This window comes from Pituophis catenifer, unplaced genomic scaffold (assembly GCF_029215685.1).
Source record: "Pituophis catenifer annectens isolate HBS135680 unplaced genomic scaffold, rPitCat1.0.hap2 SCAF_6, whole genome shotgun sequence".
Lineage (NCBI taxonomy): Eukaryota > Metazoa > Chordata > Lepidosauria > Squamata > Colubridae > Pituophis > Pituophis catenifer.
The window spans coordinates 13,988,746-14,005,609 of NW_027256886.1; the positions used below are offsets into that span (position 1 = coordinate 13,988,746).

The window sequence follows — 16,864 nt, forward strand, 5'->3', positions numbered from 1 at the left end:
CTCTGAACTTGTACAATTTGTTGTGAGAAGATTAATTGCTAGGAATTTTAGATACGATATGAATTCCAAATAGCATCTAAGCAACCTGCTAGCAACCCAAACATGTAGTTGAAACTAACATTTGAATTTGACTCAGATTATTAGTCAGATCCAATTACCCAACTATGATTGCCATCAGCAGGTGTTCCAGCATTGTAAAAAAAAAAATGTATAGCCTTTTTTTGCTGGTTGTTCCTCTCACTTCCTGCATTTCATAGATGAATCATAAAGCTTGAAAGGACCTCGGAGGTCTTCTAGTCCAACCCCTGGCTCAAAGCAGACAACCTTATACCATCTTGGTCAAATGGTTGTCCAGTCTATTTTTGAAAACCTCCAGTGATGGAGCTCTTACAATCCCAGGAGGCAAGCTATTGCATTGATTAATTGTTCTGTCAGAAAATTTCTTTTTGCTTCTTTTTAATAAGTTTCCACCCATTACTTTTTCTCCTGTCCCCTTCTTTGTGACAGCCCCCCACCCCCCAATGACCAAGTACTGGCAAACAATTGTCATATTCCCCCCTAATCTTTCCCCTCGATAGGCTAGACATACTGAGTTCCCTCAACTATTGGTCATAAAATTTAGCCTCCAGGCCCCTTTATCATCGAATGCTTGCGCTCCTTGGAAATGCTTATTTTTATATATAACATCTCCAGGGAGAAAGCTGATTTGCAAGGGGATTCTCCAAATTGACCCAATGTTTCATTCTGAAATTGTCCCTTTGGTGCCAGAGTTGCACCGAAGAGTTGGATTTTAAGCCAACAGCCCTTTCTATATCTAAAAAACAACCCACCATCACCTTGTGAAGTTCTCAGCATGCTTACAGCTGGCGATTGTTGACACAAGACATCTTTCAAAACCGGGACAGAAGGAAGCCTGGCATGATTTATTTTATGTTCCATTGGCAAAAGAAAATATTTTTGGAAATTCATTTGAGGCGTTCCATTAACTACGCTTTCAGGTACATTACTGCTAGTTGCCTCGGCTGTTTGTGGCAGACTTTCTAATGAGTTTATGTAACATCTACAAGAAAAGTTATCCAAAGAAATGCAACTGGTGTTTCTGCAGGATCTCTTCCTCATCCGACTAAGCCTAAGGACATCAGAGGTGCTTTTCTGTCTATCTTTCTCCGGGCTCAATTCTAGACTCTTCCCTGCATAGTTTGAGAAGGAAAAAGGCCTGTTACTTCATATTGGCAGAACGACCCAGTGGTGTTTTATTTTCATGAGAAACATCAAAATATACAGAGATAGTTCGGCTATACCTCCGTTAGCCATGCTCGACTCCGGTGTATTAGAAATGTCCAGTAAAGATCCTATGGAAAGGGAATGCTCGGCTGATGGCCGTTTCCGAGGTGGGAAGGGAGACATGTCCGTTTCTCTGGTCAACTGAGCAAGGGTTTCTCTCAAACGCCGTCTCTTCCGGTTGCTGTTGGGAGTATTTAGGGAAAGGACCGAGGTCGAAGTCTTCAATTCGGGACTGTCTGCCTATAGTGAAAGGCAAGACATCCAGATTAGTAATTGTTTTCCTTTTACAGTTCAGGTTCTGTACAGATGACCAATTTTTGCCATTCAAAGTTATATTACAGGTAATCTTCGACTTACCACAACTGATTCCAAAATTTCTGTGGAAACATTCATTAAGTGAATTTTGCCGTTTTACGACCTTTCTCGCCACAGTCGCTAAGCAAATCACGGCAGTTGTTAAGTAACAAACATGGTTGTTCGGCAAATCTGGCCTCCCCCGCTGAATTTGCTGGTCAGAAGGTCGCAAAATGGATTTACATGACCCCCCTCCCCGACACTGCAACCGTCATAAAGATGAGCCGGTTGCTAAGTGTCTGCATTTTGTTCAGGTGACCATGGGGATGCTGCAATGGAGTGTGAAAAACGGTCAAAAGTCACTTTTTTCAGTGACGTTGTAACTTTGAACGATCACTAAACGGACTGTTGTAAATTGAGGATTACCTGTATTATTATTATTTTTCCTTGCAAGTTTAGCCTGGAAAATACACTGAGAGATTCTGTAGAGATTCTCAGTCATCCAGGTCGTAGTTGTCCCAAAGGTGCTTTTTCAGGAGGCAACTGGACTTTCTTGTTTTTCTTTTGAAGATGTTTCGCTTCTCATCCAAGAAGCTTCTTCAGCTCTGATAGGATCCTGTCAGAGCTGAAGAAGCTTCTTGGATGAGAAGCGAAACATCTTCAAAAGAAAAACAAGAAAGTCCAGTTGCCTCCTGAAAAAGCACCTTTGGGGACACCATTTGCAAGATATTTCGGCTTGATTTTGCCAATTGTTCCCCAAATTCTCCATTTCCTTGCATAGCAGCATACCTTTTCAAATAAATACATCGATTCTCCAGCTCTGGCATCCATCTGTATGCTTCCCCAGAACCACTAGAGGGAGAAAAAGTATTTTCTGTCATTTATTCAAGCCGGTGCAACTATCTATCATTCCACGGTTAAGAATAGCGACTGAGCATGGCTTACATTATAAAACCTATAAAATCCAGAAAACGTTAATTAAACAAAATGTGTTTTAAGAATCCAGGAATGCTATTTTTAGACTGACCTCTTGCTTTACAACAAAAAGGCTTGGAGAGGATTCAAATGGAATATTTTTTACTGTGTTTTCTTCAACTATAAGATGAGTACAGCGTTCATCACCAACAGGCAAATGCTGTCCTCCTGTGGATGAAAAGTAATCAATTGCCTGTCATTTTCTAACTTTTTTTGCATTCTGCTGTTATGAACAGTGCATAATAGGAAATAAAAAGATATAAATGGTAAAGACAATTATCACAATGTAGTAATAAAACATCAAAGCTAAGGTTTGCTCAACGCAACTATTTAGAAAGGAAGTTACAAAAGAAATGTAAAGCTTATTGGTTTAAATAAAGGTAGACTTTTGACATCTTCCAGTAAGGGAGTGAGGTTTGCTCTCTGTTTATAAACAATAGCTGGATGTAAGTTGTTGAATGTAACCCTAACAGTATAATAGCTGTCTAAAACAGATACTGTATATAAATAGAAAGCAAACTCCACGCTCCCTTCTAGCATTGAAGATGTTATCTAGTCTGGTAATGAAATGCCTGTAAGCAAACCACCAAGTTCAGAGAGCATCAAGAACTCCAAAGATGTACATGAACTGGAATATCCATATTACTACCAGATTTCTTATTATACAAAATCAACTGCTATACTATCTAAATATTCAGAATAAATAAAATTTAATAAAACTTCACTCTTGAGATTAGTACACAAAATGTCTACATTGATTGTGGTGTCAGTTACAATGGCAAGTTCGTCTGTCTAGGAAATCCATATTGTAGTATGGCACAAATTTAGTCATAATGGAATAGAATAGAATTCTTTATTGGCCAAGTGTGATTGGAAACACAAGGAATTTGTCTTTGGTGCCTTTGCTCTCAGTGTACATAAAAAGACAAGATACATTCGTCAAGAGCCTTGGTAGTACAGTGGTCTAAAGCACCCTGTTATTAAGACCAGCTGCCTGCAATTACTGCAGGTTCGAATCTCACCAGACTCAAGGTTGACTCAGCCTTCCATCCTTTCTAAGGTAGGTAAATTGAGGACCCAGTTGTGGGGGCAATAAGCTGACTTTTTATAAATATACAAAAGAATGAAGGCTATTGCTTAGCACATTGTAAGCCGCCCTGAGTCTCTGGAGAAGGGCGGCAAATCAAATTAAAAAAAAAAAAAGAATCATAAGGTACAACTCTTAGTGATAGTCATAGGTTACTAATAAGCAATCAAATCATGCTAGGAAACGAACAGAACAATATAAAGGAACATGGTTATGATTTAATACCACAGGATGGCTAAAAAGTAAGAATGGGTTAGACTGAATTGTAAAACCAGCCATAACCTTCTCATATTTACCTTGCATTTCTGTCATTTCTTCCATGTTCTTTTTCTCTTCCTCAGAGAATCCAAGAAAACTTAAAATGCAGTCCTGAAATGGTGGCACTTTAAATTCTTTTCTAAATTCTTCATCGGCAGCACAAAAGTCACTAAAAGAGGGAAAGGACACAGAGAAAAGAATGAATTTAAGGCAACCCGTATTAAATTTTATTTCCTATTATTCTGAAATACTTGCTTTCAAGCTAAAAGAATGCTATGCAAGGCCTTTCTCCAGGAAAGATCATACATACATGACATTTCTTCTCTCCCAAGATTTATAAATCCACTCTGCTTTCATGATTGGAGTGCCAAGACTCACAGCTACCTGAAAACCAAGACAAGGAAAGACACATTTCATTTTAAAGTGCTGTTAACTCTTGCATCAAGGTACAGATCCATATGTCTATTTCACCTTCTTGGCCTTGATAAAGCCTTTAAGGTTTTTAACAAATATAGAGAGGCAGGAGATTAAATGAGTCTGGGTTTCAATGAGTCTTCTAGATATAGAAAATTAAAAGGACAAGGGAACATATCTGAACTTTACAAACAAGTATTACAAATGCAACTCAGGTGTTCATATCTATTGATTGAGCTATTCAAAAGTAACATCAAATTCTAGTGTAATTTCATGACAATTAGAAATTTTGCATTCTCTCTGCAGCCTACATATATAAACTATAAAGCAGAAAAATTTAATTATCCTTCTAAACAGCATAAAGACTTTATTTGTTGTGGCCCACCAGCAGAGCTGGCAGCAGATTCAGACAGTGAGGAGGTTGGGGAGGAATGTGGGCCAGTCCTGGAGTCTGGGGAAAACTCGGACGAGGGCTCTGAGTCGGAGGCAGAGAGGGGGCCAAGGCCATCTGGCAGTTCTTTGCTGCCTCCAGAGTCTGACATCAGCGAGGCAAAAGAACAGTGTGAGCCTGTTCCGAGTGTGCGCATGCGCAGAGCTGCCAGGAGACAAGAACAATTAAGAAAACAGGGTCGATTTGGGAGTAAGGCTTGGAGATGATTGGCCCCTCCCTTAGGACATAAAAGAAAAATGAATGGGACGTGAGCTTTTGCAGGAAGCAATTCATTCATCTGGTCCGTAAAAGCTGTGGAAAAGCTCTGTTTGACTCTGTGCTAAGTTTGGCCTTGCCCTACATGTGGCAATTAGTTCTCTGGCAGCATTCCAAGGGAGATAAGGTGGGTGTAAGCACTCCCCTGCACGACTGTTTGAGAAGCCTTTCGGACGGGGAATGACAATAATTCACAGCCGTATGAATTAAAGAGGTTTGCTGGGATTAAGTTTGTGCTGTATACTTTCTAAGCCTAGGTCAGAACATTATTTAGATGCAACCCAATATGCTTTAGTCGTTAAAGCAATCAATTAATCCACATAAGAAACATGGATTAGAACAATTACAACATTTTCATTTAAATTTTGAGAAGGACACATTATTTATTCATTCATTCATTCATTCATTCATTCATTCATTCATTCATTCATTCATATCTACCATCCTTTATATTTGGATATCACACTACTTCTACTATTATGTAGCTTTAGATAAAATCAACATGCCTTGTTTTTTAAAGGAAACAATTATTGGCATTTAATTTATTGGCATTTATTGGCGTTAAAGGCATTTAAATAACAACACACTGTATTTTACTGAAAAACAAAGTGCAAAAAATAACAGTATTATACCCTGATGATGAGACACCCCTTGTCTATAACCAATACTTAGGTACTGGCTTGCTATATAATTTCTATATTAGGGCATTTGCTGCATTTTTATGAAGGACAGCAAGAGGTTGCCCTTGATGGATTACAAGTGATCAAATTATCAAATAACATAACACATTCTATTCAATTTTGCAGACATGCTACAAAACATTAGCATGCCTTGTAGCAATAAAATATATAACTAGGAGCTTTAAACGACTCTTATAGTGTTCAACATAATGGTTCTGACCACTTTTAACCACACAAAATGTGTTGTTAAACAATATCAAAAGAATTCCAAAAGAACCATTCTTTTCCCTTCATCACAATCATAGAATTAATCACAAGGGAGGAAGTTAAAACAAGGTTCCCCTCATTCATGAAAGCAGGAAGCTATGTCAAAATATAGATTATTGGACATGTTTTGTAGCTGTACTCACAGATGAGGCTCATCAATAAATGTCATTGCAGTATTTTAAGATTGCATCCATGGATCAAAAGTCTATTTCTGTATCCCCCTTGCTGCTTTCAGAATTAGACCTTGAACTCAATATCCATTCACTGCTTTTAAAACCTTGAATGTTTTGTTTTTTTAATTCTTTTGTTTGTTGTTATTCACACTTAGCCAAATATTCTGATATCTGTAAAAAGGAAATCTACACTTGAACCCTTAATGGAAATTTTGAATTCACTTACTCTGAATTTGTCTCCTTGTGTAGAGTTAGCCACTAGATGTGTAACTTTGGAACTGAAGTCCCGCCGAATAATCCCTCCCATATGATGAACCAAGGTCACCAGTTTAACCTAAAAGCAAAATTGAAGCACAGTTCAGTAGGTTGAAATAAAATTGCTGCTGGACAAAGCAAGGGTGTCATTTACACTGCAAAGTAATTTCTCTTGCTGGTTTACCTAGGACTCGGGAGTCTGCAACCTTAAACACTCAAAGAGTCATTTGGACCCGTCTCCCACAGAAAACACCGGAAGCCACAAAACCTGGGTGGGCGTGACCAACTCGACATCACTCACTTCCACCAGTCACATGACCCACTAGCCATGCCTATCCAGCCGGTCATTAGGGCAGAGAACCAGTTGTTGAAAAATACTGGGGACCACAAAACCTTTTTGACATCTCTCTCTCTCCCCCCCCCCCTCCATCTTTCTTTCCCCCTCTCTCTGTATCTATGTCACTCTCTCTCCCTCTCTCTCTGTATCTCTCTGTCTCTGCCCTGGCCAATCCTCCATCCCCCGCCCTTACTTTCTCAGGCCAGGCGAGGAGTGACTGGGAGGGGAGGGCGAGGGGCAGGGCCAGCCAGTTGTGGGATCACCCAACAGGGAGCCACAGCAGAGGGAGTCGCATGCGGCTCCGGAGCACAGGTTGCTGACACCTGACCTAGGTAAACTTAAGCTTCACAACAACTGTACAAATTCAGTTTGAATTCCTACATCACTTTAAACCACGGCTTCTTTAGCGACAGTTTGACTAAATTATAAATTGGCTTGATTTATACAAACAATGCTTTACAAACCACAGTTGCCAAGTACACAAACGTATTAAAGCCAAACTCAAAACAAATCACTTGTCATTATGTGTAAAGTTAACGCTCCTATAATCTGTTTCATGGATATTACCAATTAAATCTTAAAAATTGAATGGAATTTAAAGCCCATGTTTGCATGGTGTAAGTCCAACATAATATTAATAGTCAACAAAGTACTTTTTTGTTCATTTGTAATGAATGTGTTGGATCATATCAATCTAATGAAGCACTCAGAGGTTCTCTGTATCTAAATTCTGAAGCTCTACTCTACTACCAGATAAGGCCAAGCTTGACGTTGATGTCCAAATATTAACTAATATTGCGATTGTTCACCACAACCATATTAATAAACATTTGCAGAAAGGAAACGTTCTTACCAGTTCATCTTTCTTCCTGAATCCTGTGAAGCATAACACAAGATTCACCATATTTGTGCAGTACAGTGGACGACACGTGATGGGTAGAGGCTGAAAGAAAATCTAATTAACACCATTTCCAAAAGTTTTGTTTTTATGTTTGTTAAATTTATTTTAACCAAAAACCACAATCAAGAGCCTCTTTAATATAGTGCAATTGCAAGGCCTTAAGAAAACAGGACTCTGAATTCAGAAGGGATAATACTAATACTAATAACAGCCACAAGGCTTGTATGCCCCTTGACTCTTTGGATGCATTCCAAAGACCCCTGAGAAGTTTTAATCCTAGGCTGTCACAAGACCATGGGCTTCTCTCAAACAGGCTGGATCCAAGCCACACAGTATTTTAAAGATAATGAGTGCTTTGTATTTCGCAAGGAAAGAAACGGACAGTCAGTGCCAACTTTTTAGCACATGTCTGATGTGGCTTCCTTTTGCTTTTCCCGAGGACAAACCAGCTATTGCGGTTTGCATCAATTGCCAGTTCCAGGCTAGACTCAAGGACAGTCCATGGAAAGCATCTGATAAAGTGAAGTGGAGAAGTTAGCAGCATACGCCCCACCATGATAAGGTCCTTTTCTTCTAGTAAAAGACAAAGTTGCTATTTCAACCAAAGCCGACAAAAATTGTTCCTGACTTCAGATGATTTCACAGCAACAAAAAAAAAAATAAAAAAAAAAATAAAATTGGACTTTATTCAGAACAGGGGAAATCTATCCTTGTGACTCCTGACAATCGTGCTTGGATTCAATTTCATTTTAATATCTCTCACCCGGCCCATTACTGATGTTAGCCAAGCATTTGGGGTACCATGTCATTATCTGAAGATTTCACAGAGAAATACATTGAGTGTCATCACCCAACTCCATACCCCTAATGATCTCTCCCAGCAGGTTCACTTCAATGCTGCAAAATACTGGAAAGAACGAAGCCCCGAGGGATGCAATATAATAGCATGTCCTCAGAAGCCCATTGCTGCCTGTAGAAAGTGCTAGCAGAGGAGGTGTTTTGTATGGTATGAAGCATCTCAAAGAGAAATGTGTTTCTCACACACCCCAAAAAGATAAATCGTACTGACACTGCAGAACAAGGACTTCACTGCAGCAAAGTACATTCAATTCACACAGCCCCAGCAGCAAAGTTACTAAATATCTCTCAAAAGCTCATGTTATTAGACATTGGGAGACATTATCATTTTTCATAAATGATTTTCGAACAAATCCATACAGATGCCTATTCAAGTACTTGCTTAGAGTTCATTATATTTCCATACTGGAAGTTTTAGCGTAGTTTTGCTATTCCTGCTTTTGCGAAGATTACTTTCAATAAGCTTCTGATAAGAATAGCAGCACATTCAAGTAAAGAAAAATGTTTTTAATTCAATGACAGGAGAAGCCATCAACTCCATTCAGCAGATATATCAAATATATTTTAAAAGGCAGCAATTTTCCATGCCGTTTTTATTGCTTTCTTACCTCGCCTTTTTTAGCACACTGAAATACCACTGGGGGCCCAAGGATCCTGCAGTCTGCCTTGTTCAAGTTACTAAAAATGGGTTCTTCGAAGTCCGATATTACAAAGACAGCCTCAACCTCTGGTGATTCAGAGTCATCACACGTTTTCATAGATTCCATCTTCATGTAGGGCACTTTAATATCCTGCATTGTTTCAAGATAGATATTTATAAATAACATATATGTAGCAATACCAATGGCACTTAAGAGTTATATACGGCTTCATAGTGATTTACAGCCCTCTCTAAGTGGTTTATAGCACCAGCATATTGGCCCCAACAATCTGGATCCTTGTTTTACCAAGGATGGAAGGCTGAGTCAATTTTGAGCTGGTCAGGATCGAACTCCTGACAGCGAGAATGTAGAATTAGCCTGAATACTGCATTCTAACCACTGTGCCACCACGGCTCCTGTAGGTTTTCTATGTTGTTCCCCCAAAGAAAGAACTAACTAGGCCAGTGATGGCTAGCCTTTTTGCCGTCGTGTGCCAAAAGCGGGGGTCATGCGTGCGCGTGCCCATACCAATAATTCAATGTGCCCCACTTCCCACAAGTGTGTGCGACCCCGCTTTTGACACGCAATGGCCCAGTGGGCCCAGAAGGCCCGTTTTTCTCCCTCCCCAGACTCCAGAGGCTTCCTTGGAGCCTGGGGAGGGCAAAAAAGCCCCCACCACCGAAGGGCCTCCAGAGGCCGGAAACAGCCCGTTTCCTGATTCCCGGTAGGACCAGAAGGCCCATTTTTCATCCTCCCCAGGCTCCAGAGACTTTCTAGGAACCTGAGGAGGGCGAAAACGGCCTCCCACCCCCGGAGGCCTGAAACAGCCCATTTCCCAACTTCCAGTGGGCCCAAAATCAGCTGGCCGGTGCACGCATGCACGCTGGAGCTCAGCTAGGGCAACACTCACATGCCCACAGATATGGCTCTGCGTGCCACCTGTAGCATACGTGCCATAAGTTCGCCATCACGGAACTAGGTTTTTGAGTGCTAAACACTGGAACAAACATAAGCATATGACTGATTCTTCTTTCCAAATAGAAACAAGACCTATCTAATTTAAAGTCTTATTCTTAGTATAAGACTCGTCAATTTTTACAATCAATTTCATAAAATCTGAAATCAAAGCAGGTATATGAACAATTTCAAAGCAGATTGGTGCTTCTGTTCACCTGTTTCCACATTCACTTCTACCAGGCCCCTTCATTTATCCTTCTACTAAATTTTGATAGTAGTAGCTTCCCTCTCTCTACTCCAATCCCAAATAGTGCAACATGCGGCATGCAAACAGAGATACGCTTTTTCCCAAATACCATATGGATGATACTTTTTATTAGTTTTCTTCTGGTTCACCAGAAAGTTTTCATTATTTTATAAATGGAACTTCCATTATCTTAAAAGCTCTATGTAGGAAAGGAGAACTTCAGTATGAGAACCACCCAGTAAATCAGAGTTCCAGATGCAGTGAGATTTTACTATTATCAACAAATTCACAAACCTCTAAGGCTGTTACGAGTTTTTCACATCTTGCAGCTTCCTGAACTAAAATCACCTTGATTTCAACCGGGGGTATTTCCTCTGTTGGGAAAGGAAGGAAATAATCAGCCTAAAGAAAACTTCAAGGGTTAAAGAAATTTATCATCCTTCTCAAAAAGAAAAGTGAAGAAACTGAAAAAACAGATGATTCGTCTACTACATACATCCCAGAAACAAAATCCCTATATCCAAAGTTTCCTGAAAAGCAAATTTGTTCCCAGAGCAGAAATGATATTCTTGCAGACTATGTTTTAACCAATTGGGAACAGATTGCAATAGGTCTAGTTGTTAAAAGTGAGCAATCAGAAGAGCCATTACTTCTCCACATAGACAGTAGATTATATGAGCCGTTGGTCACTTTCATACAAAACAATATTATGTAATGCAAGGATGCCTTACATTTTCAACGAATTAAGGAAACTACCCATGAAAAACAAGAAGAAATCAAAGGTGCTTTTTCGAGAAGCAATTGGACTTTCTTTGTTTTTCCTTGAAAATGTTTCACTTCTCATCCAAGAAACTTCTTCAGCTCTTTGAACTTCTTGGAACTCTTCTTTTAACTTCTTGGGATTTTTTGAAACTCTTCAACTCTTCTTGGAAATCATCCAAGAAGCTTCTTCAGCTCCTTGAGCAATTCCACGAAGAACACACTATGGTATAATCTGGCTGGAAAATGATTAAGGAATTAATGACAGCCTCCCAATTCAGAGGTAAGTGCAAATGAGGCACAAGACCAATCCACGATATAAGCCTAACCACACTAGCTTGCTACCATGAGATGACCTACAGTACAGAGATTTTCATCCTAAGTCTTTTGTTCATGAAAAGGAATTACCAGAGTTCTCCTAGCTGGCCCACACTCACCCAAATAATTTGCAGGAGGAGCAAACAAACTACAGGTAATCCTTGACTTACAACAGTTCATTTAGTGACTGTTCAAAGTTACAACGGCACTGAAAAGCGTGACTTATGACCGTTTTTCCAGTTACAACCTTTGCAGCATCCCCATGATTATGTGATAAAAATTCAGATGCTTGGCAACCGGTTCATATTTATGACCATTCCCAAGATCATGTGATCCCCTTCTGCGATCTTCTGATAAGCAAAATCAATGTGGAAGCCAGATTCACTTAAAAATCGGGTTACTAACTTATCAACTAGAGTGATTCACTTAACAACTGTAGCAAGGATGGTCGCAAAATGGGGCAAACTCACTTAACAAATGTCTCATTTAACAACAGAAATTTTGGGCTCACTTGGGGTAGTACATTGAGACTACCTGTAGCATTGTATCAGAAATGTGCATTGTTATTTCTGGTGAGCTGCAGAAACCTTTGCAAAGAGCTATTTGCTCATCCACAGAGCAGGATCAACTCAGCTAAATGCATCGCATTATTTGGTCCTGAAGAGGAAGGCAGAGTTATGCTTAACTCCCTTATTTGGGAATTCATCTGGCACAAGTCTTCAAGAAAAAACTTAGGGTTTCTCTTGACATTTTTCAGACAATTTAATTCTACATGTAAAACTCAGTTCCTCAAAAAGAAAAGAAAGAAAAAGAACAAGCTAAGCAGAAAAGCAGCAAATTCTTCATAACAGCAATAGTTGGTGCAGACTCGTCTACAAGACCCGGACCAAGGTAGGTCTTTGCAGAAGGTCAAGTTGGAGTTGTCTCTGCAGTGGTTGTCCCCTGTTGCTGGATATCGTTGTCAGTACCACAGGAAAAAAAAAAAAACTCCTGATGAGCCAGTTTGAAGGAAGCATTCCAGCCGGGGTTCCTGGAATTGGGAGAACCACTTCTCTTGTTGGCCTGAACTGCCAGCTTAAGATAGCATCAGAGCCAGAAAGCTCTGTGTTCCTTGTTTGAGCTATTCTTGGTGAAAGGCCTGAGCAGGTGGCATGTTATCTACCCAGTGGTTAAGTGTGAGGCCTCCAATCCTCTCCTGAACTGGTAAGATTAAGGGGTCCTTGTGCTCTTTGACCTTGGTTGTTTTCTTGCAGAGGTTTCATTACCCAAACTAGGTAACATAACATCATCAATACTGGTGAGATTGTTCCAAGAAGGATTGAGTCTTGTAAAACGTATTTAATGTTTTGCATTGAATTTATTTAGACTCTTTCTAGATTTCACCACTTTAACCTGTTGAATAGCAAGCCCCAACAGAGAAAGCCTCGTTAGTGAAATACTGTGTGGAACATCCATTCACAGATGACCCAACCATTCTTCCCCCATTTCCTCTTAACTGAGAAAAAAAAAAAACCCAATTCAGTTATGGCATTTTTTTTTTAGTAATGTACCTATGATTTAATATCTAAGGCTGCAATACGTACTGTAGCAATGATTCATGTAATGGTGTTGCCTTTCTATTGCTATTTATTATGTTTATTGACGTTTGTAGCACCTTAAGGTTCCATTCCGATGCCAAAAAAGAAGAGTAGAAGCATTTCAGCTCGATAAATAAATGCAAACAGATAAGCTTGCAGGCAGACCAACTACATTATGCTTTTTATTGTCTTCAAGCCTAGGGACATTGGTTACTATTATAAATAAATTACAAGCAAATGTGCATTTGAATGTTTACATCCCAAACGCTAAACACACGCAGAGAGAACTGCTAGTCTAAAAGGACAGTGTGAGGGGAAGAACATACTAAAATAAAATTTTACATTACCTCTACTGTCAGAAGCAATTCGGGTGAATACATTTTCCTTGGAATTTTCTATAATTTTGAAGTCAAGAACAGAAGAATCTGCCAAGAGGCTTTTTGTGGTATCAGACATGAATGTAGTGTTCTCAGTCATGGTCAAAATGGCATCTCTCTTCTACAGCTGCAAGAAAAACATCCAATTCAAAAATGACACTAAGCAGAGTAATTACTTAAGATTGTTAGCAATACTGTAATTTTGAGGATTCTCACATTTCATTATTAAGGTTTTCTCTTCACATCCAGTATCAAAGAATCCTTTCCTACCCACCCACCCACCCCCATTTTATATTTCTACTGCTCCTGTCTGCTGTTTCCACTCAGTCTCCATTACAATATGGAGATTCCAATAGGATTCCTAAGATATGCAGAATCTCTCAGCTGAACAATTACCTATTAAATAACGAGAAAGATAGATTTAAAGGTAATATTTAAATGTGACTGGCAAGACATGTATCTTCATAATTTACAATTACTGAGATTGTAGTGCTGCCAAAAAGATGTACATGACCCAGAATTAGCTGAAAGAAATTATATGGCCCCCCTGGAATTCATCATCCATAGGCCTGACAGAATAGTCCAGAAATGAAGAAAGGACATGCCACTGATATACAAAGGCAATCATTTACCAACTCCATGGAAGAGTATAATCAGACTTAGTACAGACTAAAAAAGGGTTCTAAAATATACATACAACATAAACCCTTTAATAGTGGACCACCAGTAAAGGGAAACAATTTATTAAGACTGAAATTGACCTACTGCTTTTATTTTGAAGCTATAGCTACAAATCTTTTCTTTACAAAATAAATTTAGAAATAAATAAATAAATTTTATCTCAGAATGAAGTATTTTCATAATGTAAAAAGGGCAGTTTTTATTGTGGTTTTTAAGTAGAACTGCAGATGCCATATTTTGCTAAACACAAACCCAACTTTGGAGCAATAATCGGTCTGCCCAATGGAAAAAAAAAGTGCATAGCTGATCTAATGGAGGATAACTTCCCATTAAAATAGTTCTTGTTCTATTATAATAAAAGTAGAATACAAAAAATGGTTTTTCAAATTACCCTAAGCCTTAACAAATGTTTGATCAATGAAACGAAATCCCAGGAATTGTATCTATTGGAGTGATAGATAGATAGATATTGGAGCGCTCTCATTTTATTCACTTTTTATCCTGTCTTTTATTTTGGGTCAACTCAATGCAGCAAATGCGTGGGTTTCACCAAATGTACCTTGTGAAATGACAGAATCCACACAGCATGCTGATCCTTTGCACTTTTGGCTATCAGAGTAGCATACATGGAAACATGCCAAAAGCTAAAGCAGGCTTTTGAATAGGTTGAGGAACCTGAGATATTTATTGCCGCACACTGGATAATTTCCAAAGCCAAATACTAAAGTGTCAATATGTGCTTCATTGATTATAGAAAGCTTTTGACTGTGTTGAACGCGTCTTAACTGCAGAGTGTTCAGAAAAATGGGAATACCGTACATATCATTATCCTCATGAGATTTCTGTACAAGCCAAGAAGCCACAGTACATCAGAACAAGAATCATCAGATTGGCTCCAGGTTGGCCAATGGGTGGGATAAGGCTGTAATACACTACGCTTATTTATTCATCCTATTTGCTGAAGATATATTAAGGGAACTGGATAGAGATGGGTTTAAAATTGGAGGAAGAAACTTCAACAACCTATGCTATAATGAACACGATGCTACCCTGATAGCAAAAACTGCAAAAGATCTACAAGCCCACATGCGGAAAAGATTCAGTGGAACTAGCATGCTATGAGTTCTGTCATTTAGAAAGGTACATTTGCTGGAACCTATGCAGTGGGCTTTCTGAACTGTGGCACTAGCGTGGAACATCCTCCCTCTGAGGTGAGACTCACACCATCACTCTTGACTTTCCAAAGGTCCCTCAAGATCTGGTTCAGTCATAGGGCCTGAGGAACTCAGGAACTGAACTGTTGAGTCGACTCTGTCACATTGCTTCAGTTGTTAATTCTTTAGCTGTGTTTTAATGCTTTTTAGTACTCATTGTTATTATTTTTAGCTTTGTTATCACTGACAGGTTCACTTGATTTGTGAGATGGGCAGCTACATAAATTTGAAAAATTAAATAAATATACATAAAAAAATCAAACAGTGAAAAAAAAATGGGACCAAAATATAAAGAAGACCAAATTAATGGAAATTGATAGAACCACCAGCCCTAGAGCAGACAATGAAGTTATGAAAGCGGTGGATAGTTTCTGCGTTTTAGGATCAACCATCAACAGTAACAAGCAGTCAAGAAATATGCCACGGATTAGCAGTTAGTAGAACAGCCATGAAAGCCTTGGAAATATTCAGTTCTGTGGTATATCTATACCTACAAACATCAGAATTGTGCAAACCATGTTACTCCCTCTGACACTCTCTGGAGGTGATGGTTGAATCTAAAAGAAACAGGATAGGACGAAGACAACCAGCAGCAGCAAGGTAGACTCAGTTACATTGTTGTGAATGCATCTTTGGTAGATTTTCAAATCTACCAGGATAGGGATAAATTTATGGAGAAAATCGATTTATGTAATTGTTAGGTGTCAAAAACTACTGGTCTGGACTGAGAATGGGCCAAAGTCACCCAACTGGCTTACATGCCTATGGAAAGCCTAGAACCATTCTTCTGTTTTAGTAAACAAGAAAGGGGTGCATTATTTGTGCCACCTTGAGTTGTACGAAATAAAAATGCATGATATAAATCCAATAAATAAAATTACAGCGCCTTTGTAGAGAAAGAACAAAGCCCCTTTTCCTTTGACCTCATCAGGTTTTGTCACTTGTGCCCTTCTTTTTTTATTTTCCTTGTTATTAAATGCTTTTAACAACGTGTAAACTGCCCAGGGCTACTGCAAGTTGGGTAGCATATATATAATAAATTAGAAATAGTAATTATTATAAATTACTATTGTATTATATATTTTATATTATTATAATAAAATTACAATCTTAAATTATTCGGTTTTTAATGTTTTATAATATTGAATAATTTGTACCCTAGTTAAAGCCCCTCTGGGAGGGAGATGGGCACTTGAGAAGTGTGATATATAAATATATCTATATTTATAATATATCTATATTTATATCTATATTTATAATATATCTATAATATATCCCTTTAGAAGGGAGATGTTTGGTATATATTATATAAATGAGTTATTTAGTAACTAATGTTAGGGTTTTGTAAACAAGGGATTAAAGCTCCCCTTTCACACACTGGAACCCCAACCTATAGCTTTCCAAACGGGGTAGATCTGAACCCCCGTCCACCTGGTTGGCGAGGCGGATTTAATAACCTAAGCAGGTGCAGCCAAGCAATAAAAAGGAAATTGTCCTATTTATTTATTTATTTCCTCATCAACATAGCCAATCACAGAAGCCTTGTGGCTTCCAGGCGAACCCTGTCTGGCCCTTTCAGAAGAGCCCACGACTTGGTGGCTGTG

General features: G+C 38.9%; 1 protein-coding gene across 3 annotated transcripts in view; it reads right to left on the reverse strand.

Annotated features, from left to right (window-relative positions):
* ECT2 (epithelial cell transforming 2) overlaps nt 1-13,465 on the reverse strand; it is a 47,832-nt gene extending 34,367 nt beyond the window's left edge. For 2 of the 3 annotated variants that reach the window (XM_070945054.1, XM_070945051.1), the window contains exons 1-10: nt 13,336-13,465; nt 10,629-10,708; nt 9,098-9,280; nt 7,584-7,673; nt 6,365-6,472; nt 4,209-4,282; nt 3,937-4,067; nt 2,606-2,721; nt 2,368-2,430; nt 1,302-1,524 (exon numbers count right to left, since the gene is read on the reverse strand). In XM_070945054.1, coding sequence (XP_070801155.1) covers nt 1,302-1,524; nt 2,368-2,430; nt 2,606-2,721; nt 3,937-4,067; nt 4,209-4,282; nt 6,365-6,472; nt 7,584-7,673; nt 9,098-9,280; nt 10,629-10,708; nt 13,336-13,465 — 1,198 coding nt within the window. Of the gene's footprint in view, nt 1-1,301; nt 1,525-2,367; nt 2,431-2,605; nt 2,722-3,936; nt 4,068-4,208; nt 4,283-6,364; nt 6,473-7,583; nt 7,674-9,097; nt 9,281-10,628; nt 10,709-13,330 lie in introns of all 3 variants that reach the window. The other variant, XM_070945052.1, reaches the window with a different exon arrangement.
* Between the last annotated feature and the right edge of the window lie 3,399 nt (nt 13,466-16,864).